The sequence below is a fragment of the Carlito syrichta genome, unplaced genomic scaffold (genome assembly GCF_000164805.1).
Source record: "Carlito syrichta isolate Samal-C Ts95f unplaced genomic scaffold, Tarsius_syrichta-2.0.1 Scaffold306906, whole genome shotgun sequence".
In the NCBI taxonomy this organism is placed as follows: domain Eukaryota; kingdom Metazoa; phylum Chordata; class Mammalia; order Primates; family Tarsiidae; genus Carlito; species Carlito syrichta.
Genome location: NW_007251002.1, coordinates 123,126 through 147,286, shown reverse-complemented (window position 1 = coordinate 147,286; position 24,161 = coordinate 123,126). Strand labels below are relative to the sequence as shown.

The following is a 24,161-nucleotide window of genomic DNA, read 5'->3' as shown; positions in this document are numbered from 1 at the left end:
GTCCTTTATCAGTGCAAGGAGGTTTTTGGCAGATTCTCTTGGATTTTCAAGGTATAGGATCATATCGTCAGCAAAGAGGGATAACTTGACTTCTTCTTTTCCTATTTAAATACTCTGATTTCCTTCTCTTGTCTGACTGCTCTAGCTAGTACTTCCAGCAGTATGTTGAACAGGAAGGGTGAGAGTGGGCGGCCTCATCTTGTTCCATTTGGAGTTGATTTTGTGCATGAGAGTAGATGGGGTCCTGTTTCAGTCTTCTGCATGTGGTCAGCCAGTTATCCCAGCACCATTTACTGAATAGGTTCTTCCCTCCCCAGTGATTGTTGTGGAGGCCTTGTCAAAGATGAGTTGGTTGAGGAATTGAGAAGAAAATTTCACAGATTAAATACAAATTAAGCACAGAATTCATTATGCTACCTTTACTTAAAATTTTATATGTTTTATTTTAAAATAAATCTATTTTTATTAGAATTCCATACAAGTAGGCATATAAATTCACTAATTTATACCAAGTAATAGTGTAAATGGTTATGTTTTAAAAAATTTGTGCAATCTAGTCAAATCCAACCATTTGGTCTTAACAATATTTTACATATGTTTTTGCTGTCTTTTAAATCTACTCATTTAAGATACAGGAAACACTTTCAAAATGAAAGAGAGGTGGTGTTTGAGGTTACTGATTACACTCACGTGTTTAAGATTTACCGATTTTATATGGTGATGATACACTGGTTGAATTCTGAAGAAATAAAGACTTTATTCTTGAATTTCTTTCCTTTTTTTTTGAGTCCCAGTATGTCATTCAGGCTGAATCCTGGCTCACCACAGCCTCAAACCCCTGATTTCAGGTGATTCTGTGCCTCAGTCACCAGTAGCTGGGACTACAAGCACACACCACCATGTCCAGTTATTTTTATTTTTATTTTTTTTAGAGATGAGGTCTCTTTATGTTGCTCAGGCTGGTCTTGAATTCCTGGGTTCAAGCAATCCTCCCACCTCAGCCTCTGAGAGTGCTGGGATTATAGGTGTAAGCTACCATGCCCGGCCTATTCTTGCATTTCTTGCAAATGTTTTACATCAATAAATGTTTTACATCATATACTTTATGGAAAATAATTTAAAATATGACAAATTGATAGCTTTCTGTCTTTCTACAGTTTCTAGAGACGATATGACTCTGGACAGTTATTTCGGAAAACATATACTCGGATAGAATATTTTCATAGTTTCATGTTTAGACCAGTAATTCTGGAAGAAAATTGTCAAAAAGAACTATTTTGAAAACTGATTATAATGGGTACATTGGTTTCTTATGAATAAATCCTGAGTTATATCAGTAACTGTAGCATCTCATAGAGACCATGTCTGAAATGTGCAGGTCATCACTCAGCTCTGGGTAAATGGTGGTAAACTTGCTTGTTGATGATGCAAGCACTCCTGACTCTCTACATTGCTTTATTTTCCAAAGGTTAATGTGGCTGAGTGGAGATTTCTGCTGACTGGTGGCATTGGATTGGATAATCCTCATGCCAACCCTTGTACATGGCTTCCTCAAAAATCCTGGGATGAAATATGTCGATTAGATGACTTGCCTGCCTTTAAAACCATTCGTAAGGACTTCATGCGCTTAAAGGATGGATGGAAAAAAGTATACGATAGTCTGGTATGTTTTAACCTTCTTGCTTGTTTCAGAGTTTTTAAATGGAGAAAAGAATGTTAAATAATGTATCTTTATTTTTGCACAAAAGCAAGATTTAAATAAGCTGTAAACAACTGGCCAGATGTTAAAATGCAAATTTTGATTGATGTTATCCTCACCTTCTAAGTTAGAGTTTCTATGGAGCTGCATGGTCTTTGATGATATTTTTTGTGGAATTTCCATGCCAGATTTTTACTCACTATCAATTTAGATCTTGGCAATCCTAATATCAGATGAGTTAAAACTCTACAAAGAAGCTGTTATCTAGGTTTTCTGAATGCAGATACAAGTTACTGCAGTAGTTCTAAAACAATTTTCATGATACCTTGTCTTGCGAACTGGAGACTGTTTTTTGTTTTTCTTTTTGAGTTGGAGTGTTACTCTGTTGCCCAGGCTGGAGTGCAATGGCACATTTACCACCACCTCAAAATCGACCTGCTGGGCTCAGGCAATCCTTCCACCTCAGCCTTCCAAGTAGCCAGAACTACAGGCATGTGCCACCATGCCCAGCTAGTTTTTTATTTATTGTAGAGATAAGGTCTTGCTAAGTTGCCCGGGTTGGTCTCAAATCTGCGGGCTTGGACAATCCACTCCAAAATGCTGGGATTATAGGTTGAGCCACTGAGCCCAGCCTGGAGACTGTCCTAACCTGATACAACCATGATACTCCCAGTTTTCCTTCTGGGGTATGGAGTGAGTGTTGCCCTCCCTGTTTTTTTCTTTAGCACAAGGGCAAATACTTTTCCAAATACTAGTTAATTTTTTTCTACTCCTTTATTTCCACTCACTCTACTTTCTGCTTTCCATGAGTTTAATATGCAGCAGCTCTGCTTGGGGGGAATTAGAGGAGAGAAAGAGCTAGCTACGTGGAGACCCTTTTTCAGTTGGTGAACTTATGTCTTATGTTGTTACCTACTTTTGTATTATATGTGATAGTGAGATTGTGTTTTCACATGAACTCAAATATTTGGCAGGGTTCCCTTTTGAATTTCTACTTGCTAGTAATAAAAATATGTTCTAGAGGCAAAGAGGTTTTTTATGAGTACTTTATTCTAATTTAAAATCAAAATTTTATTCACTCTACTGAAGCATGGAGATCTCTGGTTTGGGATGCCATATAGTTTTTCCTGAAAATTCGGAAGTACACATGCCCCCTCTCTCTTTTTCTTTCCTTCCTTCCTTCGACAGGGTCTCACTCTGCCACCCAGACTGGAGTGTAGTGGTGCGATCATAATTCACTGCAGCCACAAATTCCTGGGCTCAAGTCATCCTCCTGCCTTCACCTCACAAGTAGCTGGGACTACAGACTCACACTACCACTCCCTGTCTAATTTTTTTCGTTATTCTGTTTTTTGTAGAGACGTAGTCTTACTGTGTTGCCCAGGCTAATCTTGAACTTCAGGCTTCAAGTGATCCTCTGCCTCAACCTCCCAAAATGCCAGGAATTAAAGTGTGAGCTACCACACCCAGGCCCGTGTCTACTTTTTTCAAGATTTTCCTCTCTGTTGGGATCCTGAGTCCTCTCTTTTTCTATATTTTTAATAGCACTCTCTCTAATGGCTTCTTCTTTACTTATACTCATTCTCAAATTTCACTTTATATAAAAAGATACAGGCTGAGGCCGGGCACGGTAGCTCACACCTGTAATCCCAGCACTTTGGGAGTCAGAGGTGAGAGGATTGCCTGAGCTCAGGGGATCGAGATCAGCCTGGGTAACTTGGTGAGACCTCATCTCTACAATAAATTTAAAAAATTAGCCAGGCATAATGGCATGTACCTGTATCTCCAGCTACTTGGAAGGCTGAGGCAGAAGGATCTCCTGAGCCTAGCAGGTCGAGGCTGTGGTGACTGTGAGCTACCACTGCACGCCACCCTGGGTGACAGAGTGAAACTCTGACTCAAAAAAAAAAGATATAGATTGGATGTGGTGTCTCATGCCTGTAATTCCAGCACTTTGGGAGGCCAAGGAGGGAGGATCACTTTAGCCCAGGAGTTTGAGACCAGCATCTTTACAAAAACAATAAAAATAAAATTAGCCAGGCATGGTGACATGCACCCATAGCCCCAGCTACTCAGAAGGCTGAGGCAGGACTGCCTGAGCCCAGGAGATTGAGGCTGCAGTGAGTTGTGATCATACCACTGTGCTCCAATCTGGGTGACTGAGCAAGACCCTCACTCAAAAAAAAATTCAAGAAATTATTCAAAACAAAAAATAGCGCATAACTTTTAGTACAATGCCCTTTCTACTTCTTTCGTAATAAATATTTATTTTTATAAATATGTCATGAGAGAAGTGGGTATGTTTTTAGAAATGCCTTTGGAGAAATAATAGGAAAATAGTCCCACATGTCTATTTACTTTTTTCATAAAAGGGATCATTTTATCTATTTGTTGCTATTCATATTGACACTAATATGCATTCTTCATATTCTAGTTTTGATTCCTTCGAAGTGTTTTAAATTTTCTTCTCATTATTTATTTCATAACTTTGTCCCAACCTTATACTAAATAATAAAATTTAAAGACACGTTCTCGAGTTCATTCAGTTATTATATGTTTTCTCCAAAAATTGGTTTATAAGCCACAACACTGTTATTTTAAGAAATAATTTTCAAAATAAATACTACACAACCATAAAAAGGATGAAATCATGTGCTTTACAGCAACACGGATTGAGCTGGAGACCATCATCCTAAGTGAACTAACTCAGAAACAGAAAACCAAACACCGCATGTTCTCACTTATTTGAGAGCTAAACTCATAAAGATGAACATAATAGACACTGAGGGCACCAATAAGGGGAGAGGTGGGGGGGGTTAGGATTCAGAAATCATCTGTTGGGTATAATGTTCACCATCTGGGGAATGGACCACCTGAGACCCAATCCCCACCAGCACACAGTATGTCCATGTAACAAACATGAATGTGTACCCTCTGAATCTAAAATAAGAATGAAAGTCTTCAAAATAACATTGAATTATATTCACCGTAATTTTAGGACCCACACCATGAGGTTTTCCCTGAAGACTGGGAAAGAAAAACAGATGAATTTCAAAGGATGCTTATCATTCGCTGCTTAAGGCCAGACAAGGTAAATGTGGACTTTGAGAGCAGCTTGGGGTTTAGTCCCTCATCCCTGTACTGAGAAGTCCAGCACATGTTTCCTATGATCACAGGGAGGGCAGGGGCCTGCAAGAAGTAGCCCCACTTCTTGCTCATGCAGTCATTTTCCAAAATCCTAATTTGTTAAGACCATTCTAAACTCACAACTCACCAGGTTAAAAGGAGGGACCCTAAAAAAAAAAAAAGGAATTATCTTTTGGAGGGTGGGCCCCTTATAGTACAGGCTTTCCCATTTGGAAAATGTTCTAGGAACCCCTTGGCATCAGTGTACCAGCTAGCATTGTTGTGAGAGGTTGTATTCCACTTGAGTGAATTTTTTTTAGAGATTCTTTCAATGCGTTGGCTTATTTCATGTTGGGTGACTTATGAGCACACCTGCATACACCACACTGAGTGTTCAGCAGTTTTTGACCAAAAACTGCATGACCCCCATGTCCCACCCTGCCTATTACCTGATCTCCCTCAAGAAAAAAAGTCCTCAAAGGGAAATGCTTTGCCTATGTGGAAGAGGTGAAACAAAAAACAGCAGAAGCATTAAAAGGCATCAAAATTGGTGAGTTCAAAAGCTGTTTAGAGCAGTGGGAAAAGCGTCTCAATAGGTATATTGCATCAAAGAATACTTTGAAGGTGACTGAAGTTTAAACATGTAAGAATAAATACACAATTTTTAATAAATAAGTTCTGGTTTTTGGCAGGTCCCCTCTCGTATATGTTATCTTTCTATTTATCTTGTGATTATTCATTTTATTATGGTTTCATGATTTATAGTCTATGTCCTTTGTATGCTATAGTCTCACTTTTATTCTTTTCTTTTTTTTTTGAGTTGGAGTCTCACTCTATCACCCAGGCTGGAGTGCAGTGGCACGCTCACGGCTACCCCAGCGTCAATCTGCTAGGGTCCAGCAATCCTTCCACCTCAACCTTCCAAGTAGCCAGAACTACAGGCACATGCTACCGCACCCAGCTAATTTTTTATTTTATTGTAGAGATGAGGTCTCACCAAGATGCCCGGGCTGGTCTCAAACCTGCAGGCTCAGGCAATCCACTTGCCTCGGCCTCCCAAAGTGCTGGGATAACAGGCTGAGCCACCGAGCCTGGCCCTCACTTTTATTCTTATCACTGCAGTGAAATTAGCCAGTGTTGACATCAAGTTCAGGTAACAGAATCTCTAGACTCATCAGATTCTATCCTTCCATATTGTTTTGTTGGAATTTAGAAGGCAAGTCAAATATTGTCTTTAAGACATTCATCATTTTTGACAACACAGGAAAACATCAATATTGTTACATTTAGCTTATTTAAATGATAAACCACCAAACAGTAAACCTGTCATGTCAGCAAATTTCAGCACTCACTGATCTCTTCATTTGAATTATGTTACTAAAAAAAGCCCACCTAAGTATATTGTCCCATATTCCCAAAGATGCCAATAGACTCTGGAAAATATAGATGTTAGTTATAAGAATGGAGAAAATATCCTAGTTTTCCATTGCTGTATCAAATAATCGTTTATATAAATATTTCAAAACTTATTGTATTCACACTTTCAGTTGTTAAGGAAGAGAAGACATTTGCCTCCACCCTAACGAGAAAAAGCAGAACTTAACCGATGCAGACAACATACATTAAAAAAAAATCTTGCTGGGCTCGGTGGCTCAGCCTGTAATCCCCTGCCTTGGGAGGCTGAGGTGAGTGGATTGCCTGAACCCGCAGGTTCGAGACCCACCTGGGCAACTTGGTGAGACCTCATCACTACAATAAATCAAAAAAATTAACCAGGTGTGGTAGCGCACGCCTGTAGTTCCAGCTACTTGGAAGGCTGAGGCGGAAGGATCGCCAGAGCCCAGCAGGTCGAGGCTGTGGTGGCCGGGAGCAGCCACTGCACTCCAGTCTGGGCGACAGAGTGAGACTCCAACTCAAAAAAAAAAAAATCTTTATACACATTAGTGATAATATGGGTGGAGACATGTTTTCCTCTGTGAGCTGTAGTCTGCTCAGTGAGCACATGTGATCCTTGCATGACTTGGCTGTCTGTTTTAGCCAAGGCCCAAGTATTTAGTGGGCACAGGAGACCCAGTGCCTAGCACCTACCATCTTTCTATAGGTTCATGAAGATGTTTTAATTTCTTTCAGAATAAGAATAATATAATCCAGTGTGTATTATGTTTGTCTTTATACCAAAACAATTGTAAAATGCTATTGTAAAATATGTTCCATGGAGGAAGGGACCCCACAGCACCTAAGCCCACACAAGTCATCATGCTGTCTTGCTCTCAGGTACGGAGTGACTACAGTGGTTCAGGCTTCCTTTTGTCAGGCCTTGGCAGTTTTCACCTCAAGTGTTAAAGATACTTTCTTAATACGATTTCCTCCTTGAAAACATTTTGATACAATTTTCAGCTTTACACTTTGTTTTCTAAATAAAGAAATATCACATCAACTAACCTTCTCTCCTTAATATATGAAATAAGAAACTCTGTTCATGTTTTTTATTGTTTAATTTAAAAGTGATTAATGAGCCATTTCCTAATTGCAGCAGTTTCATCTATAAACATCTTTCCCCCAGTTTCATGCTTTTAAAATATTGACACTTTAATCTGAAAAGACATTGAACTGTCAAATAGATCAAATATTACTTTCCACCTTCATTCTCTTTTTATTGTATATTTGAGGGAGGTGGGGAGTTAGGTATACAAGCTGGGGTGTTTTGTTTTTTGGGGGCATCTGGGAATTGCTTGTATGTTTTTTGTTTGTTTTTAAATCAGAGGAGATTAAACTCACAGTTTTATCCTTCTCTCAACTCCTCTGTCCAGCATGTCAGCACCCTGTCTAGTCACCTTTTTGTGTATACTTGAAAGTTTCCTTAGAGTGTTCCCATCTTCCTCAGGTAGATGGACAAGTGTGCAGACAGTGCTACTCACCAACTTTTCTGGCTCCCCCTCCTTCTGTGCACTCTGAAGTGGAGGGGTCATGACCCCATACCTTGCTTTGACCACACATGTAAGCAAAAGTGTCAGGGTAGAGGCACTTGCCTGCCAGCAAGATTCTCCAAGGCGCCGCCCTGCCATCAAAGCCATGGAACGTGCTGCTCTTTGGGACCACAAGCAGGCTTGGTCACTGAGCTAGTGAGTGCGTGGTGGGTTAGTAGACTGCACACCCAGGTGACTTTGCAAGGATGAGACACAAGCCTTCATTGTTAAGCCCCTGTGTTTCAGAAACTGCTATTACAGCTAACCTCCATCTGTCCTAAGGGATACAGTTAATGAGTTTCCATTGGTTAAAACTTCACACCCAGTTCCTTGATAAGAAATAATTATTAGTATGCCATTCGATTACCCAGCCATTCCAAACCCTTTCCTCTTACTGTTACCATGTACTCCAATTTCTAGAGGTGAGTTGTTGGTTTTTGTAATCAATATATGATAAAACGATGTCTGGCTGTGATGCCTTTAGAAGAATGTTTTTTCAAGGCAGGATGGTGATAGCATACCAGGGAAAGAAGCAATGCCACATGGGGCTGATATCTAAGACTTTTATTCCTTCTCCATCTCCCAGTCAAGAGATGATCTGCATACTCGGCAGGAAAATTGGCAATTACTGATCTCTAGCTCACAGTGTACCTTGTCAGCACAGTTTGGTGGGGGGCTCTTTTTTACCCCTCTCCCCTCAAACCCACTTAGAAGCTAGAAACCACTGATACCAGGCCCTCTAAGCTCTAGTTTGGAATAAGGTAAAAGATACTCACTAAATCACCAGCAGGGAAAATGAGATGAGTCGCACTTCTGTAGAATACAATAGTTTATCATGTTTTGTTGACCAAAGAAACACATCAGATGGATAAATACTGAAGTGTTGAATGTTTTGAGTCCATTTACAAAATGAAAAGCTTCTGGCCACGGTTCTGTCCTTCTGAACTGCAAACAAACAGCAAATTAATCAGCTCTCAATAAGGAACCTGTCAAATATAAGTTAATATGTTTCTCTGGCCTCCGATCAATCCCGTAGGACCTTGCAATAAACTGCAAAACATGCGTGGATGACCACATCCTCTCTCCTGCCTTTGGGAGGAAGACTGCCTGAATTAGTCCATAATTTTTGTTCCTGATGGATTTCATTTTACAAACTAATGCTGCCATTGTCAGATTGCAGAGGCAGGACCCATTCAACCCTTGGCCACATTCACCTCATGTTTACCCTATGTGGTTCCTGGGGGCAGACACGTTTTGTTCACCATGGACGGTGAAGCACTGGGCTGTCCCTGCGCACCCTGCTGAGTGTCCCTAATATGGTCCCAGCACTCACAGACACAAGAACTGTGCTACCCTGCCACTATGTCTGCCCCTGCACAGCAATGATGTCAGCTTGGACCGCTCACAAGTGCAAGGCTGTTTACCACTCAAACCTCCTACTGGGACAGCATGTGCTTCAAGGCCTCGCACTTCTTACCGTGACAGTAAAGCTACACTCTGGGGAAAGTGGTCTCGGAGGAGAGAGGTTGCGAAAAAATGTGTTCTTGTGTTGGTTGTTTTTTAATCTAGCAAGATAAGTCCAGCTGTAGGAAAATAATAATACAGAGGAAACATGGACAAGTCCTGGGACAGGTGATAAACTCAACTTCTGTGGACATTCACATATCTGAAAGATGATCCAACTTGTCTAGACGTGGAACTTTATGTGTGGATGAATTCGGGATTCTGTGACTGTTGTTTGGAATTTCTGTAATTAGAGCCTCACCCTCACACAAGTAGGCATTCTGAGTGTTCATCCATCCATTCATTCAACTGACATTAATTGTGCTGAGCAGAACGTGGGGCATCGTGTTGGGAGGTACCTGTGCCATGGCACTCACCGGAGTGTGCTTACTCATCCATCCCTCTTTCCATACTTGGATGAATCTAGAGAAATATTGGGAGGCATTAGGAAATCTAGTTAAACCCAGATATTCCTCCACCTGCTCTCAGCTCCCTACCCTAATACCCTCATCACACAGGCATACAAACACACACAGACACACAAACACAAGCACATCAGGAATGACACTGTTTTAAAAGCATTGTGACACATCAATGCTTTTTGCTTAAAAATCTTAAATCTTACATAAATAGATGTCCCATAGACTATACTTTTGAAGTCTGGAAAGACTTGTAACTTTTTCCAGAGACCACCATCTTTTTGAGATGCTTGGCATCTGAGAATTACTCCTGCTGGTTTCTTCAAGTTGAGAAAAGTCAAAGGCTGAGGGAATTGTTGGTGTAATTTGGAGTGTTGTGTACACACACACTTCCATCCTCGTATATGAACAGGTGTTCAGTCAGAGTGACACTGAGGCCTTCAGAAGAACCTTTCCCTGATAAGCCCCCAGTTCCCTTCCAAGATTGGTATGCTGGATGGTCTCTTATCTACTTGGATTTGTGTTTTAAACTGTAAGATAGTGTTCACAATGTCCTGTGAAGAGGGATCAACTACTTTGTGAGAGTTTGAGATTAAGATATGAACAACAAGTATTTATTACTTTAATTTTTGCACATGCATATATTTCAGAGCAGCAGAAAAAGTACATTTGGCTGTTGATGCCTAGGAGACAAATGGAAGCTAGATAATTGTCTTAGTCTGTTTTGTGTTGCTGTAACACAATGCTAAGGTTGGGTGATTCATAAAGAAGAGAAATCTGTTTAGCGCATGGCCCTGAGGCTAGAAAGTACCAGAAGTACGTCTGTTTAGCGCATGGCCCTGAGGCTAGAAAGTACCAGAAGTACGTCTGCTCTGCCCCTGGCAAGACTGCATGCCATATCACATGGTAGACAGTCAGAAGGAAGCGAGCACATGCGAAGGGCCAGATCTGAGGGGCTCCTGGCTTTAAGACCACCTGATCTCTCGGGAACATTCCCACAAAAACCAACCCAGCCTCACAAAAGAGAAATCCTTGCCCTGAGCCCAGCACCTAGCCGTTCACGAGGATCTACCCCCGGCCTAATGCCTCCCATGAGGCCCCCTTCCAGCACCCCTGCACTGGGATTAAACTTCAGTCTGAGGTTTGGTGGCGCAAACCAAACCATAGCAGTAATTAAGTAAATTGTGTTCATAACAGTGTCCCCATGCACATGGGTAGCAACTGTTCATTAGCAAAGTACGTGTACATTTCATTCATGGCAAGTGGATATGAAATAAAAGATACATACTGTAGAAAAGTAGCCATTTCAAAAAAAGTTAACTTGGTATTCCAATACTTCAACCTGAAGTTGTTACTTCAACATGGATGTCTCCTGGGCGGAGAAGAAAGTTCAATAGAGAGAGGGCCAGGAAGTCCCATGACTGGGCGTTGCACCAGTCGCACACATGGCTCTTTTCAACCTCCCCTTTTAAGGGTGCATCCGTGGCTCCTTTCATAAAGTCCAGCAGGAGGCAATGTCACCTGGCGCCTCCCTGACCCCAGACAGCATTTTGACTGTGTCACTGAGAAGCAGCGGCAGACACCTATGCAATGTGGTTCATCAGTTTACTCAGCCCAATAGTCACCGCTGCTCCTGGAGAAAGGTTGGTTGGTAGCTCTGTTTACACATACTAGAGAATCTCAACGTGGAAGTCACACATGATCTGGGAGCAAGACAGGAGGAACACCATGGGACAGAAGAGGACAGCCTCCAGTGCTCTCCCCACCTCTCCTCCTCCTCTGCTCTTCACTGTGCTGTCTCACTTTCCTTCCTTGTGTCTGCCTGCTTTGGGCTGAAAGGCGAAGGCTGAGTGCCTTCCAAGGCTGTCCGGGCCCCTTGACGGGACCAGCGGCACGAAGGAAGGGCGGGCGCTGAGAGGTTGGGGAGGAGGCATGCGTGTGAGGGAGCGACTGCCACACAGCACACGGAGCCGGGGTCCTGGTCTGCTAGCTGCCCTTGGGTCACGCCTGGGTTGTGAGTAGAGTTCTTCCACTCCCTGTCCACGCCAGGAGGGCCCCATTAGGAGCCACCAGGCCACAGAGTTCTGCTCCTTCCCAGATGGGCCCGGAAGGCCTCGGGCATGCGGATTCTGCATAGCACGGCTCTTTCTTGGCTTGTGCCTTGTGTCTCTCTCTCTCTCAGGGCTTTGCCTTTCCTTCTTCCCCAATAGCATCATTTTTTTTTTTTTTTTTTTTTTTTTTGAGTTGGAGTCTCACTCCGTCGCCCAGGCTGAAGCGCAGTGGTACACTCATGGCCACCCCAGCGTCGACCTGCTGGCTCTGGCGATCCTTCTGCCTCAGTCTTCCAAGTAGCCGGAACTACAGGTGCCTCGAACCTCGGGGGCTCAGGCAGTCCACTTGCTTTGGCCTCCCAAAGTGCTGCGATAACAGGCTGAGCCGCTGAACCTGGCCTGCATCAGTTCTTTCTTGATGGCATGGGAAACCTTGTATAATTTACGCTAAAGTTTCTGCTTTCAAATGTGGGCTTCTGGAACAAGATCAGGGACTTAAATGTAAGATTCAGGTTTCTCCTTCATCCACTATTCTTGACTAGTCATCAAAAGAAAGAGAAAAGGCCTTTGAATTTTAGTGTCAATTACCACCCACCTTTTATTGTGTAAATACTTATGCTTCCTATCTAAGAGGCATTTATATAGGAACGGTGCTGCTGTTGATCCTCCACTTTTGGAGGATAGCTGAGCTAGTGGAGTCAAGTTCTCTGCTTTAAAACCCCTTCAATCTAGACTTCTGAAGGCTTCAGTCAGATCTTGAGTATTCATTTAAATGTGTTCTTGTCCTTTTCTAGGTGATTCCAATGTTGCAGGAATTTATAATCCATAGATTGGGGCGCGTATTCATTGAGCCCCCGCCCTTTGACCTGTCCAAGGCATTCGCAGATAGTCACTGCTGTGCCCCACTAATCTTTGTGCTCTCGCCCGGAGCAGACCCGATGGCTGCCCTTCTCAAGTTCGCCGATGACCAGGTACCTTACAGCATATGAGTCATCTGATACCATAAGCAATACATGCCTGTAAATGAACCCTTAAAGGGTGAGGGAAAGGTTTGGGGGGTCCAGAGGGTGACAAAACCCCCTGAAAATGATACTTGGGCAGCAGCAGCTTTGTTAAGATAGTCCCTTGTCCAAATTATATAATAGAATTTGGATCTGAGGGGCACTTGCTCTTCTTTTATTTGTGGTGGACCAGGAACTCTGTGACATCTTTGGCATCACTGGCATCAGTGTATGAGCTGGGATTTGTTTTACAAATTCATGCCTTTGTCAGGTTTGGTGGCTCAGCCTGTAATCCCAGTGCTTTGGAAGGCCGAGGTAAGTGGATTGCCTGAGCCTGTGGGTTTGAGACCAGCCCAGAAAACTTGGGCGAGAACTCGTCTCTACAATAGATTCCGGCTACCTGGAAGGCTGAGGTGGAAGGATCGCCGGAGCCCAGCAGTTCAATGCTGGGGAGGCTGTGAACATGCCACTGCACTCCAGTCTGGGCAACGGAGTGAGACTCCAGCTCAAATAAATAAATAAATAAATTCAAGTCTCTACAATGACTCTGAGTAAACCTTTTCTGCCCCTCTTCTAGTCTCTAAAGAGGTCCTTCTTTGACTTTTCAGAACAATCATACAATACAGCAACTTTACCAGACTGCAATATGTTCTACTATTTACATTCCTAGGCTTTAAAAATTATTCAAGTAGGCTGGATGTGATGGCTCATGCTTGTAATCCCAGCACTTTGGGAGGCCAAGGCAGGAGAATCACTTGAGCCCAAGAGTCTGACACCAGCCTGGGCAATGTAGTGAGACCTTGTCTCTAAAGAAAGTAAAAAACAAATTAGCTGGGCATGGTGGCACCTATAGTCTCAGCTATTCAGAAGGATGAGGCAGAAATATTGGTTGAGCCCAAGAGGTCAAGGCTGTGGTGAGTCATGATCATACCACTGCGTTTCAGTCTGGGTGACGGAGTGAGACCCTGACTCAAAAAAAAAATTATTTAAAAAAATTCACCATAAATATTCTTGCTTTATATTGTTTAGAATCAGAAAATAATAATAAACAGTTGACCGGGCATCTTTGAGTTGATTTTTTTCCCTTTGGTATAAGTAAATATTTTTGGGTAATATTATACTACTGACATTTTAAAAACTACTATCATCACTTTTATGGCACACTTAAATAGACTGTTGCCTTTACTACACCTTGTTATATATGTTTTCTTTCATTTTTACAGTGATCCTGTGAGGTAGGTGGTATGGTCTCCATTGTATAGATGGAACCACTGAGGGATTGAGTGGCTTCTCAAAGGCTGCATGGCTGAAAGGTTGAAATACTCTTTCTGAAGCCAAAAAATAAAAAACAAAAAACATTGATATAAGGGTTAGGAAAAAAATAGAAGACTTCCAACATCAGGAGGAGATAAGAGGGCCTGGCTGTCCTGCAGCTGTGCCTGAAATCCAAAGCTGAGAGGAAAACTATGAACAGAAGGATGGACTTGTCCTGCTTCCTCCAGATCTTTATCAATTGCAGTTTGTTTGCATGGGTGTAGCTCTGCTACACTAGAGGACTGAGTGGCTGACATGGCACCTTCTGTTTATTGAAGAAGTGTTTGGAACTGACTGTGGTGGTCGGGCAGGTGAGGGCCGAGGCCTGAGGACCAGATGGCGTGGGGCTTTTAGGGGATGGGAGAGGGGCTCTAACTCTCATGTAGAAGCCATTCCAGGGGATGTGGGATGGAGTTGAATGCACACAGTGACAGCAGGGCACCCAGCAGGGGCTGTGCACATCCAGACAAGTGAGGGGGTGGCAGAGTAGACGTGGTGGAAGCAGCTTGAAGTGTTGGTTGCCTGTGGGATCGCCCCTCCATGGCCGCATGCCCTGAAAGCTATCACGCCTTTCCTGGTCTTCTTTCCATCTCTCTCACACCATACAGCATAATCAGCCCCCCGTCCCATGCGGCCCTCTCCACACCTGTCTCACTTGCTGTCTCACTTCTTCCAGGAACAGCAGTGCCCAGCTCGGGGTGTTCTCTGCTGTCCCTTCTCGCAAGTGGTGGTGAGCTAGGCATTCAGAGATGGCCGGGCCCTGCCCTTTCTCAGCTGCTGCCACATGGGGCCTCAGCCCAAAAGGCAGCCCAGCAAAAGGTGGCCACTCCAGGGAGGGGTGGCCACTGGGGAGGGGGCCAGACATAGAAGGACTCAGCTCCAGGAGAATCTTCCATGGAATTCTCTAAAGAAACCTAAGTGGGGATCAATGGCCAACTTTTTTATTCTGTTAAATTTATACTGTCGCCAAATTAATTGAAACATAGTTATTCAAAGATCTGGAGGGAATCGGACAAGCCCATCTGTCTGTCCGTGGTTTTTCTTTCAGCTTTGGATTTTAGGTGCAGCTGCAGGACAGCCAGACCCTCTCAGTTCCTCCTGATGTGAGAAATCTCTTTTTTTTCTATCCCTTATATCAGCCACCAAAGATTCTACAGATTTTTTCATTTATACATTACTATTTCTTTTTACATGAATTGACTTGCTTTTCATCTAAGTGCTTATAGGATTTTTAGTGAATTTGTAGATTTTTAGGGCTGTTGTATATTTGGGCCTTTGAGAGACGCCGCAGATTTCCATTCTAATGTAGCTATTGTGAACATTTCTTGTAACAACAATATTGATTCTTCTAAAAATGTGATTTTAAATAACATCTTTATTCTTTTTGTCCACAGCGGTCTGGGGGATCCAAACTTAGCTCTCTGTCTCTTGGTCAAGGCCAAGGGCCCATTGCTATGAAGATGCTAGAGAAAGCTGTCAAGGAAGGAAGCTGGGTTGTTCTTCAGAACTGTCACCTTGCTACCTCTTGGATGCCCACCCTTGAGAAAGTGTGTGAGGTAACATTGCAGTTTTGTATTTATTTGACTGTATTCCTTCCATCCAATTAGTAACACAACGCTGCCCAAGTTACTCTATTCCTATCCTCTTATAGGGCTGCAGGTCACTGCATGGCTGAACAAAAGGGAGACAGCCACAATGAGAACTGTGTCAGCGGGGCTGAGAGAGCTCCCATCAAAACTGGCAAACCCCTCTCGGTGGGTCAGGGCTCATCCTAGGAGGTTTACATAATCTCATCCAGAGAGCCAGGCTCAAATAGGAGGAAACTGCTGGGTGGCCAGAAGCTGACCTCCTTGTCACGGTGGTGGGCCACACACAGCTAGGAGGCTGAGGCGAAGCTCATGTGACCGTAGGCCACAGGCCGACCTCCTTATCATGGCAGTGGCCATATGCAACTGGCTATTCAAGGTGAAGCTCACACGGCCACTCGCCAGCAGAGGCTTCAGAACATGACTTTTCCTTGACTCACTTCTCCCATGTGGCCAGTTACCCTGCCACGGAGGACCCATCAGGACCTGAGAAGGGGCTGCCCCCACCCTACCTATAGCGGGTCAGGGGGTCTTTCCTATCTGGATGGGCAGAGACCCTGGGAGGAAGGCTCCTTATAGCTCTGCTGAGTCCACAGAAACCCTGGCATGATTTCAGCAGACACAGAGAAGATGTGTCCTCGGGGACCACCTGAGGTCTGGCGCCCCCACTCCCTCTTGGGGCTCAGGCTGTGGAATAAGCAAGTGGTTGTAGAATGCGCCCTGTCCAGCCACTTGACTGACCTTCAGAGATGGTTCTTCCTCAGAGCCATGTGTCACACCCTGTCTTGCCTCCACCTGTGAGAATGCAAGCTCCATGGAGACAGTGACTCTGCTGTCCCCTGCTGTCTTCCCTCCTCTGTCTCCATACCTGGAACAGTGTGGCCCAAGAAGACAGTCAGTAAGTCTTTATTGAATTGGTGACTGAACGTGGCTTCACTGACTGTCCCCGTCCTGGCTCCCCCGTCGGTAAGGCCCTGTTTGAGCCCTGCCTGCCTTCGCAGCCTGGCCTCCGTTTGCCTCTCACCGTCCTCTCTGGGCCCTTTCCAGCCTGATTCCTGCCCTGCAGCTGCCGAGGCTGCTCACACCCACAGGCACAGCACGCATTCTCGGGAACACCCGTCATCATGACGGATGTTGTTTCTGTCTGAGAAATAATCCTTTCTGTCATTTGCCTCACTGACACGTGTTCCTGGGAGCGGGTTTCTGTCTCCCTCTCCTGTGGCTCCTCTGTCTTCTGGCCACTCTTAGGCCTGGGGAACTGTGTCCTGTGTAACTGCCAGAGGCCCAGGAGAGAAAAGAGCTGCCTTTGGTGTATAGCAGACTTGGCGCAGTTCCATTCATCATATTACTTCTGTCACTAGATTATGGGCAGCTGTCAGGAGAAACCATGGTGTGTCACCCGCCTACTGTTACTCCAGAACGTAGATGCCTGTTCTTCCTTCCCAAACCACATTTCACTGGAGGAGCACTCAGAACTTTTTACTGATAACAACTTCCCAATTAAGGACATGTTGACAGCGCTGGCATGGATAATGAGGAGGTGGCAGTAGGGAATGGGACTGGACTGGATGAGTCCCCTGGACCCTGCACAGCTTTGTGAAAGCACTGAGTCCTCATCCTCTGCCTGACCATCCTCTGAACAAACATAACCAACAGTGATAAGTTTTGATGCTTCAGGGTGTCCCAGTTCTTCTCACCCTTTAAAATACTCTTTTTAAATCCCTCCTTGGTGTATCGTGGGTTTGGCTGAGTGTGTTGCTTGTTCTCACCACCTGTCTACACGAGGAGGGTGGAATAGCCTCCACCCAGAGTGTTCTTTCAGCAGTATGGTGCAGACACCAGAGGCTGTGAACTTAGTTACTGGTCAACTCTGAATCGTGTGGCACCTTTGTAAACTTCCAAGTCATGTGAACTAATCTCATCGAGGAGGAGGACAGTGCTCTGGGCCTTCCAGTGAGCATGTCGTTTCGGGGCGGAGGCAGGGCTCAAGGCTTTTGCTGATGTTGCACAGTCGCACTTCGGCTGTGTAGACGCCTCCTGCCCTTCCCACCTGTCCCTGTGCATGCGCTGGAGATCTTCTGTGGGTTTCTCTTACCCTCCTGTATCCAATGTGCTCTTACAGGAGTTAAGCCCGGAATCAACACACCCAGATTTCCGGATATGGCTAACGAGCTACCCGTCCCCCAACTTCCCTGTGTCAGTTCTGCAGAACGGGGTGAAGATAACCAATGAGGCTCCAAAAGGACTGCGGGCCAACATCATCCGGTCCTATCTCATGGACCCTATCTCTGACCCCGACTTCTTCGGCAGCTGCAAGAAGCCGGTGAGAAGAATTCAACCCTACTCCCCCCGCCCCCAGAGCTGCTTGGGTGCCCGGGGATGCCATGTGTTCGGGGCAGAACCAAGATTCAGTGGCTTCCTGTACTACCATGTGGTCATTTTTGATAACTAATTATGGACTGTGCTGAAGTCAATTTTATTAATATTTTATTTTAATTTCACCACTAGCCTCACTCCCGCTCAGCTGAAGTCTTATGGGGCATCATTAATAATGCAGCTTTCTATTTGGAAAGTCAGCTGTAAGCCGTTCCCAGTGCAAATCTGCAAGGTTGGAAAATCTTGTTTCAGGATATTAACTGAGCCTGGTGCTATTTGGAGCCATATCTCTAAATTAAAGCATAAAAATATGTCCTTCATATAACTGTAATGAGAGCCAACATGATTTCACTCCCTGACTGATGGGACACATGAGGGCCTTTCAGCATCTCTAGCGAGCAGGGAACCCCTACTGCTCTCGTGATTAGGATTGTGTGGGATGTCTGCTGCCCAGAATTGTTTTGCAGTGTTTTACCATAATTAAAAATGGAAGGCTTGCTTTTTTAAGAGGGATTATGAACCTTAGTAAGTTTTTGCCATTAAAAAGCTCACACTCTTGATGTCTGAATATGTTTTAAGTGCACATCAAAAGAAAACATTAAAAATAAAGAAGTACTTTCATTAAACACAAGTCTTGGGCACTATTAAAAAAAGTGCCTGTATTCAAAACTAAGTCAGACCTCATCCTGAGCTGCTGAGGCCATTCAGATGACCAGTTTTGCATTGACTAGGTACAGAGAGAGCAGGTTTCTCCCAGATAGGGGGAGGCCATCTCTTCGTATGCTGGGCTGAGCAGAGCCCCCGTGCAAAGCTTGACTCAGCCTTCCATTCTTCTAGATTAGACGGTCTCTCCAGGAGGGCTCGCATATGTCAGAAGTCCAGGCATTTATGAAAAACAATCCAAACCCAAACCAAAATCTCATTAAATGGCGAAGTAGCACATCAGCATTTCTCTTTTTTTACTTTTGATTTGGAAATGATTTTAAACTTACAGAAACATTGCAAGTATAAAAATAGTACAAGGGCAAGGTACAGTGGCTCACACCTGGAATCTCAGAAACTTGGGAGGCTGAGGAAGGATGACTGCTTGAGACCAAGGATTGAAACCAGCCTGGGCAACACAGTGAGATCTCGTCTCTACAAAAAATTAGAAAAATGAGTGGGTGCAGCAGTGTGCACTTGTAGTCCCAGCCACTCAAGGAGGCTGAGTCGGGAAGATTGTTTGAGCCCAGGAGGTCGAGGGTGCAGTGAACTATTATCATACCATTCTATAAATAAATATAAATAAATAAATATAAAAATAGCACGAGGAATACCTCTGTACCTGTCACCATATTCACGTCCTGTTACTATTTTCCCTTTTGCTTTATCATTTATGTTTCCTCCTTTTCTCTCTCTCTCTACACACACACACACACACACACACACACACACACACACCCCAACAGCAGATAAGTTAGATCTGTCATGGCCCTTTATTCTTAAGCACTTTGATGTATATCTCATAAGAACAGGAACAGGGATATTACCTTACCCTGGTGCAGTCATTAATTCTAGTTTATCTAACAAAGATGCTCGGTGTTGTCTGTTCCACCATGTGTTCCTGTTGTGTCAGTCGGGGCCATGGTGTCTTTGGGGCACTCTCCCTGCCTGAGCCAGCCCTGGTGTAGGACCAGCGTCACATGCAGTCGCTGTCTGTAACCTGGAACATTTGCCTGGAACTTCGTCTTTGATGGCACTGATGACTCTAAAGGACTCAGCTGTCCTTACTGCTGAATGGGAGGTTGCTCACTCGGGGTTTGTTAGGTGTTTCCTCTCAGTTAGATCCAGGTTCTCCATCCTCAGCCCAGACCCTGCATAGGAGATGCATGTGCTCAGAGGTCGCCTGTGGCAGCATGAGATGCCCACTTGTGCCTCGGTGATGAGACGAATTCTGATCACCTGGACCAGGAGTGGCCCAACTTCTCCACTGTAAGATCACCACGTTCCCCCTTGTAATGATCAGTCCCAGAGGAGAGGGCGGTTGTTTAGGACCATGCACATATCCTGGTCCTCATTAGAATCCCCCCACTCCAAACTTATTATTCATGGATGATCCTCGCCTGACCTGGCTATTCCACTGATGGCACAAAAGGGAGATCCCTGCCCAGCACAGCCTTCAGCTTGATGCTTGGCGCTTTACAGTAGCAATGGCTCCACCTCTCCATTTGCATATCTACTCACTGGCATGAACTTAGGAATCCTGGCATTTTTCACCGGATGGTACCTTAAATGTGTTCACTGCTGTACTGTCTTTTGGTGCTCAAATTATTCCAGATTTGGCCAAAAAGAGCACCTTCAAACTGTGGCCTCTGTTCTGTTACAGGTCCCACCTTTGAAAATGTGGATGATGATGATGTTGATGGCTAGCACCCTTTATGCTCTGGCTAGCCTGCTCCAGGCTCCTCTTGTACCTATCCTGCCCTGGTCCTGGACTGAGCATTTTTCTGAAGAGCCCTGTTTCCTGTTAGAGGCCTTACCTGTTGTCAGATGAGCTCGTGGCTACAGCAACAACTGTGGCTTTTGACCCTTGCAAAAATATAGGTGTATACACACACACACACACACAAATATGCAAATATGTGTACACATATGGTACACGTACACACCTGTGTACACATATTAGAAATGGTGCATTCATACTAGTTCCTCCAGTTTCGGTCTGTCTGCAGGCTCTCCTGCTCATGTTCATTCCTCTGATGTGAGACACCTGGCCTTCAACATCAGCACACTCACTGATCTGCTCCGATCTCCACTGTATCTAAAATACTTCCAGAATTAGCTTACATGTCTAACTCTACTTTCTGCCATCTCTGTGGTTAAATTTATGCTGCTTTTGTTTTGTCTTCCACTCTCATTTTCAAGTTTATTCCATGAGGGAAACCCTTTCCCTGCGCTTGGATAAAACTGTGGGCATCTCCATGACTTTTCTGGTCACTGTTAGGTAAGAAAGTGTCCTGTAGTCATTTTAAACTGAACAGCCAGCCTTCATTCAGAAACTAATCACTCCTTCAACTTGTATTAAAGACGGAGGTTTCCACTACTCAGCCTCCCACGTGGGGCCTGTGGTTGGGGTTTTGTGCCCTCAGGAGAGGCAGGTGGAGTTGGCATCTTTCTTTCCATAACTCCTTCTGTGCTGGGGAGCTGCTGAGACTGACCACACAGATGGGGTGTGGCCACACAGGTGGGAGGGCAGGATTTTCTGATCTGGGCTGGCATTGCTTGGCACCCTCTGGACTTGGCAGGGGCTTAACGCTGACTCACACTCTTCAAGGAGGCTCTGGTGAGCCCTTCTGAGGGTTCTCCATCGGCTCCTGCTGTACTCCCTGCCTGTGACCTGTCACCCCAGCAGTGGGCTCCCAGCACCCCTCATGCACTCTGACTGTTGGTGCATCCTTGCCCCAGAAGGAGTCCTCTCACCAGGACACCTTCAAGACAACCCCAGCTGCCATCTTAGCCCATGCTCCCCGTTGCTCCTTGGGATTCCCCTGGGATGAGCCCACCTCCGAGAGTGGGGTGACTTGTGTCTCTCACCCTCATCCTGCAGCCGTGCACAGACTGCTTGCTTGTTCAGGCGTGCATCAGGCCCTGTCCCACCCTGCCCGGCTGCAGGGAGCATGTGTCACTCAGTTCTCAAATGTCCCATCATTCCTCCTCACTAACTTAGACAGACAGTAGGCCCCATGCACCCTCCTCCCTCGGGGGCTTGGAAGGGACTCCCAGCACAGCAGCTGCTCTCTCTGAAGACATCTCTCTACAAGTCCTCTCTCGAGTTCTGTCTGTGTCATTTTACATTCTCTTTGTGGATTTTGGAGCTCTTTAAAGGACTCGTATGCTTACCGCTGAAGTTCCCCATGGAGATCTGGGAGCACACACTGCAATTCATGTTTGCCGCCTCGTGGGACTTCCATTGGAACTTCCGACATCTTAGGGTGGCACTGAGTTAGCTGGGGCCCTGGGCTTCCTAAAAGCCTGGGCTGTGCAGCTGTGTGTGCAAACTGAACGTGTGTACAAAGGGGCGTGCTTTGCCTAAAGCTCCTTAGGAGCATGCTGAATTGTTTTTATGATACTTTGGGATTGATCCTATAAATGAAAGGAATTTAATCACTTCCATTTTAAAATATGGTAAATATAATGTAATTTAGGGGAAAAATAATGACGTGGCTTCATCTCTTCTTGTAATAGGAGGAATTCAAGAAATTGCTTTATGGCCTCTGCTTCTTTCATGCTTTGGTACAAGAAAGACGAAAATTTGGACCTTTGGGGTGGAATATTCCTTACGAGTTCAATGAGACTGATCTGAGAATCAGCGTGCAGCAGCTGCACATGTTCCTGAACCAGTATGAGGTATTGTAGAAACCCCACAAGTACATCACCTGTGTTGGCCTTCATCATGATGCAGGTGTCTGTGCAGTAAGCCTGGACTTTGGATTGATTTCTACTCCCACAGAATGAATAGCAGGGTAGTTCCCAACAGCTTGTTAATTAGTACTTTATTATAACAGGGTTTTATAACTGCTATAAGAGGTAGTTAGGACATCAGTTTGTCTACAGAGAACCTATATTTTATCATTTATTTTGACACATAAGCACCTGTGGAGATCTGAAAAGTGATTATACTGTACTTGGAAAATAACTTGAGAAAACCATAAATCAACCATGCTTCTAAATGGGAAGGTGGGGGAGGGTGGGGGGAGGAGAACAATTTTCTTCTTTTCTGGAGCATAACTTTATTTCTAGAGAAATTCTAAGAATGAAAAACCTGAATCTAATCATGAGAAGCTGTTTAACAAAAACCTAAAATGAAGCTGGACATGGTGGCTCATGCCTGTAATCCCAGCACTCTGGGAGGCCAAGGTGGGAAGATTGCTTGAGCACAGGAGTTGTGCCCAGCCTGGATAACAACTTCACCTTTACAAAAAATTAGCAAGGCATGGTGGTACTTGGCTGTAGTCTCAGTTACTTGTTGGCTGAGGCAGAAGGACTATCTGAGTCTAGAAGGTTGAGGCTGAGTGAGCTGTGACTGTGCTCCAGCCCAGGTAATAGAGTGAGTCCTTGATTCAAAAAGCAAAACAAAACAAAAACTCAAATTGAGAAGTATTCTACACTATTATTCCAGAGTTTGGACCATTTATCAGGAAAAAAATAAACTTTTAAGCCATTGGTATTAATCTGGAGTATAGATCTGAAAGAAGCCAAACAGTTTTTTGTCACGTAAACCATCCTTTGAATTCTGATACACACATACACACTCACACATGTACACATTTCGCCCTTCAATTCGGATACACGTATATCTGAATATTCATGTTGGCTGCCTTGTGGAACTTCCATTGGAACCTCCGAGCTCTTAAGGCAGCACTAAGTATACACACACGTAAACATGCCACATGGCAGCCCTCTTTCTCTTGTTTATCTGTGGGTTTTTTCCCCAGGTGCTGCAACTTTTACTTTATTGTTTATTATTATAGATATGTGGGGCACAAGTTAGGATTAGTTACACAAGCAGGCTTTGTGTAGGTGAAGTTTGGACTTCCGACTGGCCCTCACTTCCCATAAAGGTACCCTTTACGATGCTGTGTGTCCCTCCCCTCCCTCCCGCCCTCTCATGGCAGTGTCCCTCAACTGCTGATCATCCCTCCCTTGTGCTATTGTGATTAATGTTCAGGTCTCACTTATGAGTGAGGACATTCGGTATTCAGTTTTTTGTTTCTGTGAAAGATCACTAAGTTTGATGGTCTCCACCTCCATCCAATTTGCTGCGAAGTCCATGATGTTGTTGTTCTTTATGACTGTGTAATACTCCATCATGTATATGTACCACATTTTCTTCATCCAGTCCACTTTTGATGGACGGGGGGTTGGATATATGTTTTTGCTATTAAAGATCTATAAATCATTTAATCAACTGAGTATGGAAAACTTTGATTTTTGAAACTTTTTGTGAATTATGATTATTTTTAAAAAGACTTGCAAACAGGAAGGCATCAAATTCTATCTCTATCTCTATAAAAGCAAAGCAGGAGCTGGGCTCGGTGGCTCAGCCTGTAATCCCATGCCTTTGGGAGGCTGAGGTGAGTG

At 44.4% G+C, this 24,161-nt stretch overlaps 1 protein-coding gene across 1 annotated transcript in view; it reads left to right on the top strand.

The window, feature by feature from the left end:
• The window catches only part of DNAH7 (dynein axonemal heavy chain 7), a 280,274-nt gene that overhangs the window by 218,470 nt on the left and 37,643 nt on the right, over window positions 1–24,161 (top strand). Inside the window, exons 50-55 of the mRNA XM_008063530.1 lie at window positions 1,469–1,663; window positions 4,698–4,790; window positions 12,559–12,735; window positions 15,474–15,635; window positions 17,788–17,988; window positions 22,266–22,427. Of these exons, the coding sequence (XP_008061721.1) occupies window positions 1,469–1,663; window positions 4,698–4,790; window positions 12,559–12,735; window positions 15,474–15,635; window positions 17,788–17,988; window positions 22,266–22,427 (990 nt within the window). The remainder of the gene's footprint in view (window positions 1–1,468; window positions 1,664–4,697; window positions 4,791–12,558; window positions 12,736–15,473; window positions 15,636–17,787; window positions 17,989–22,265; window positions 22,428–24,161) is intronic.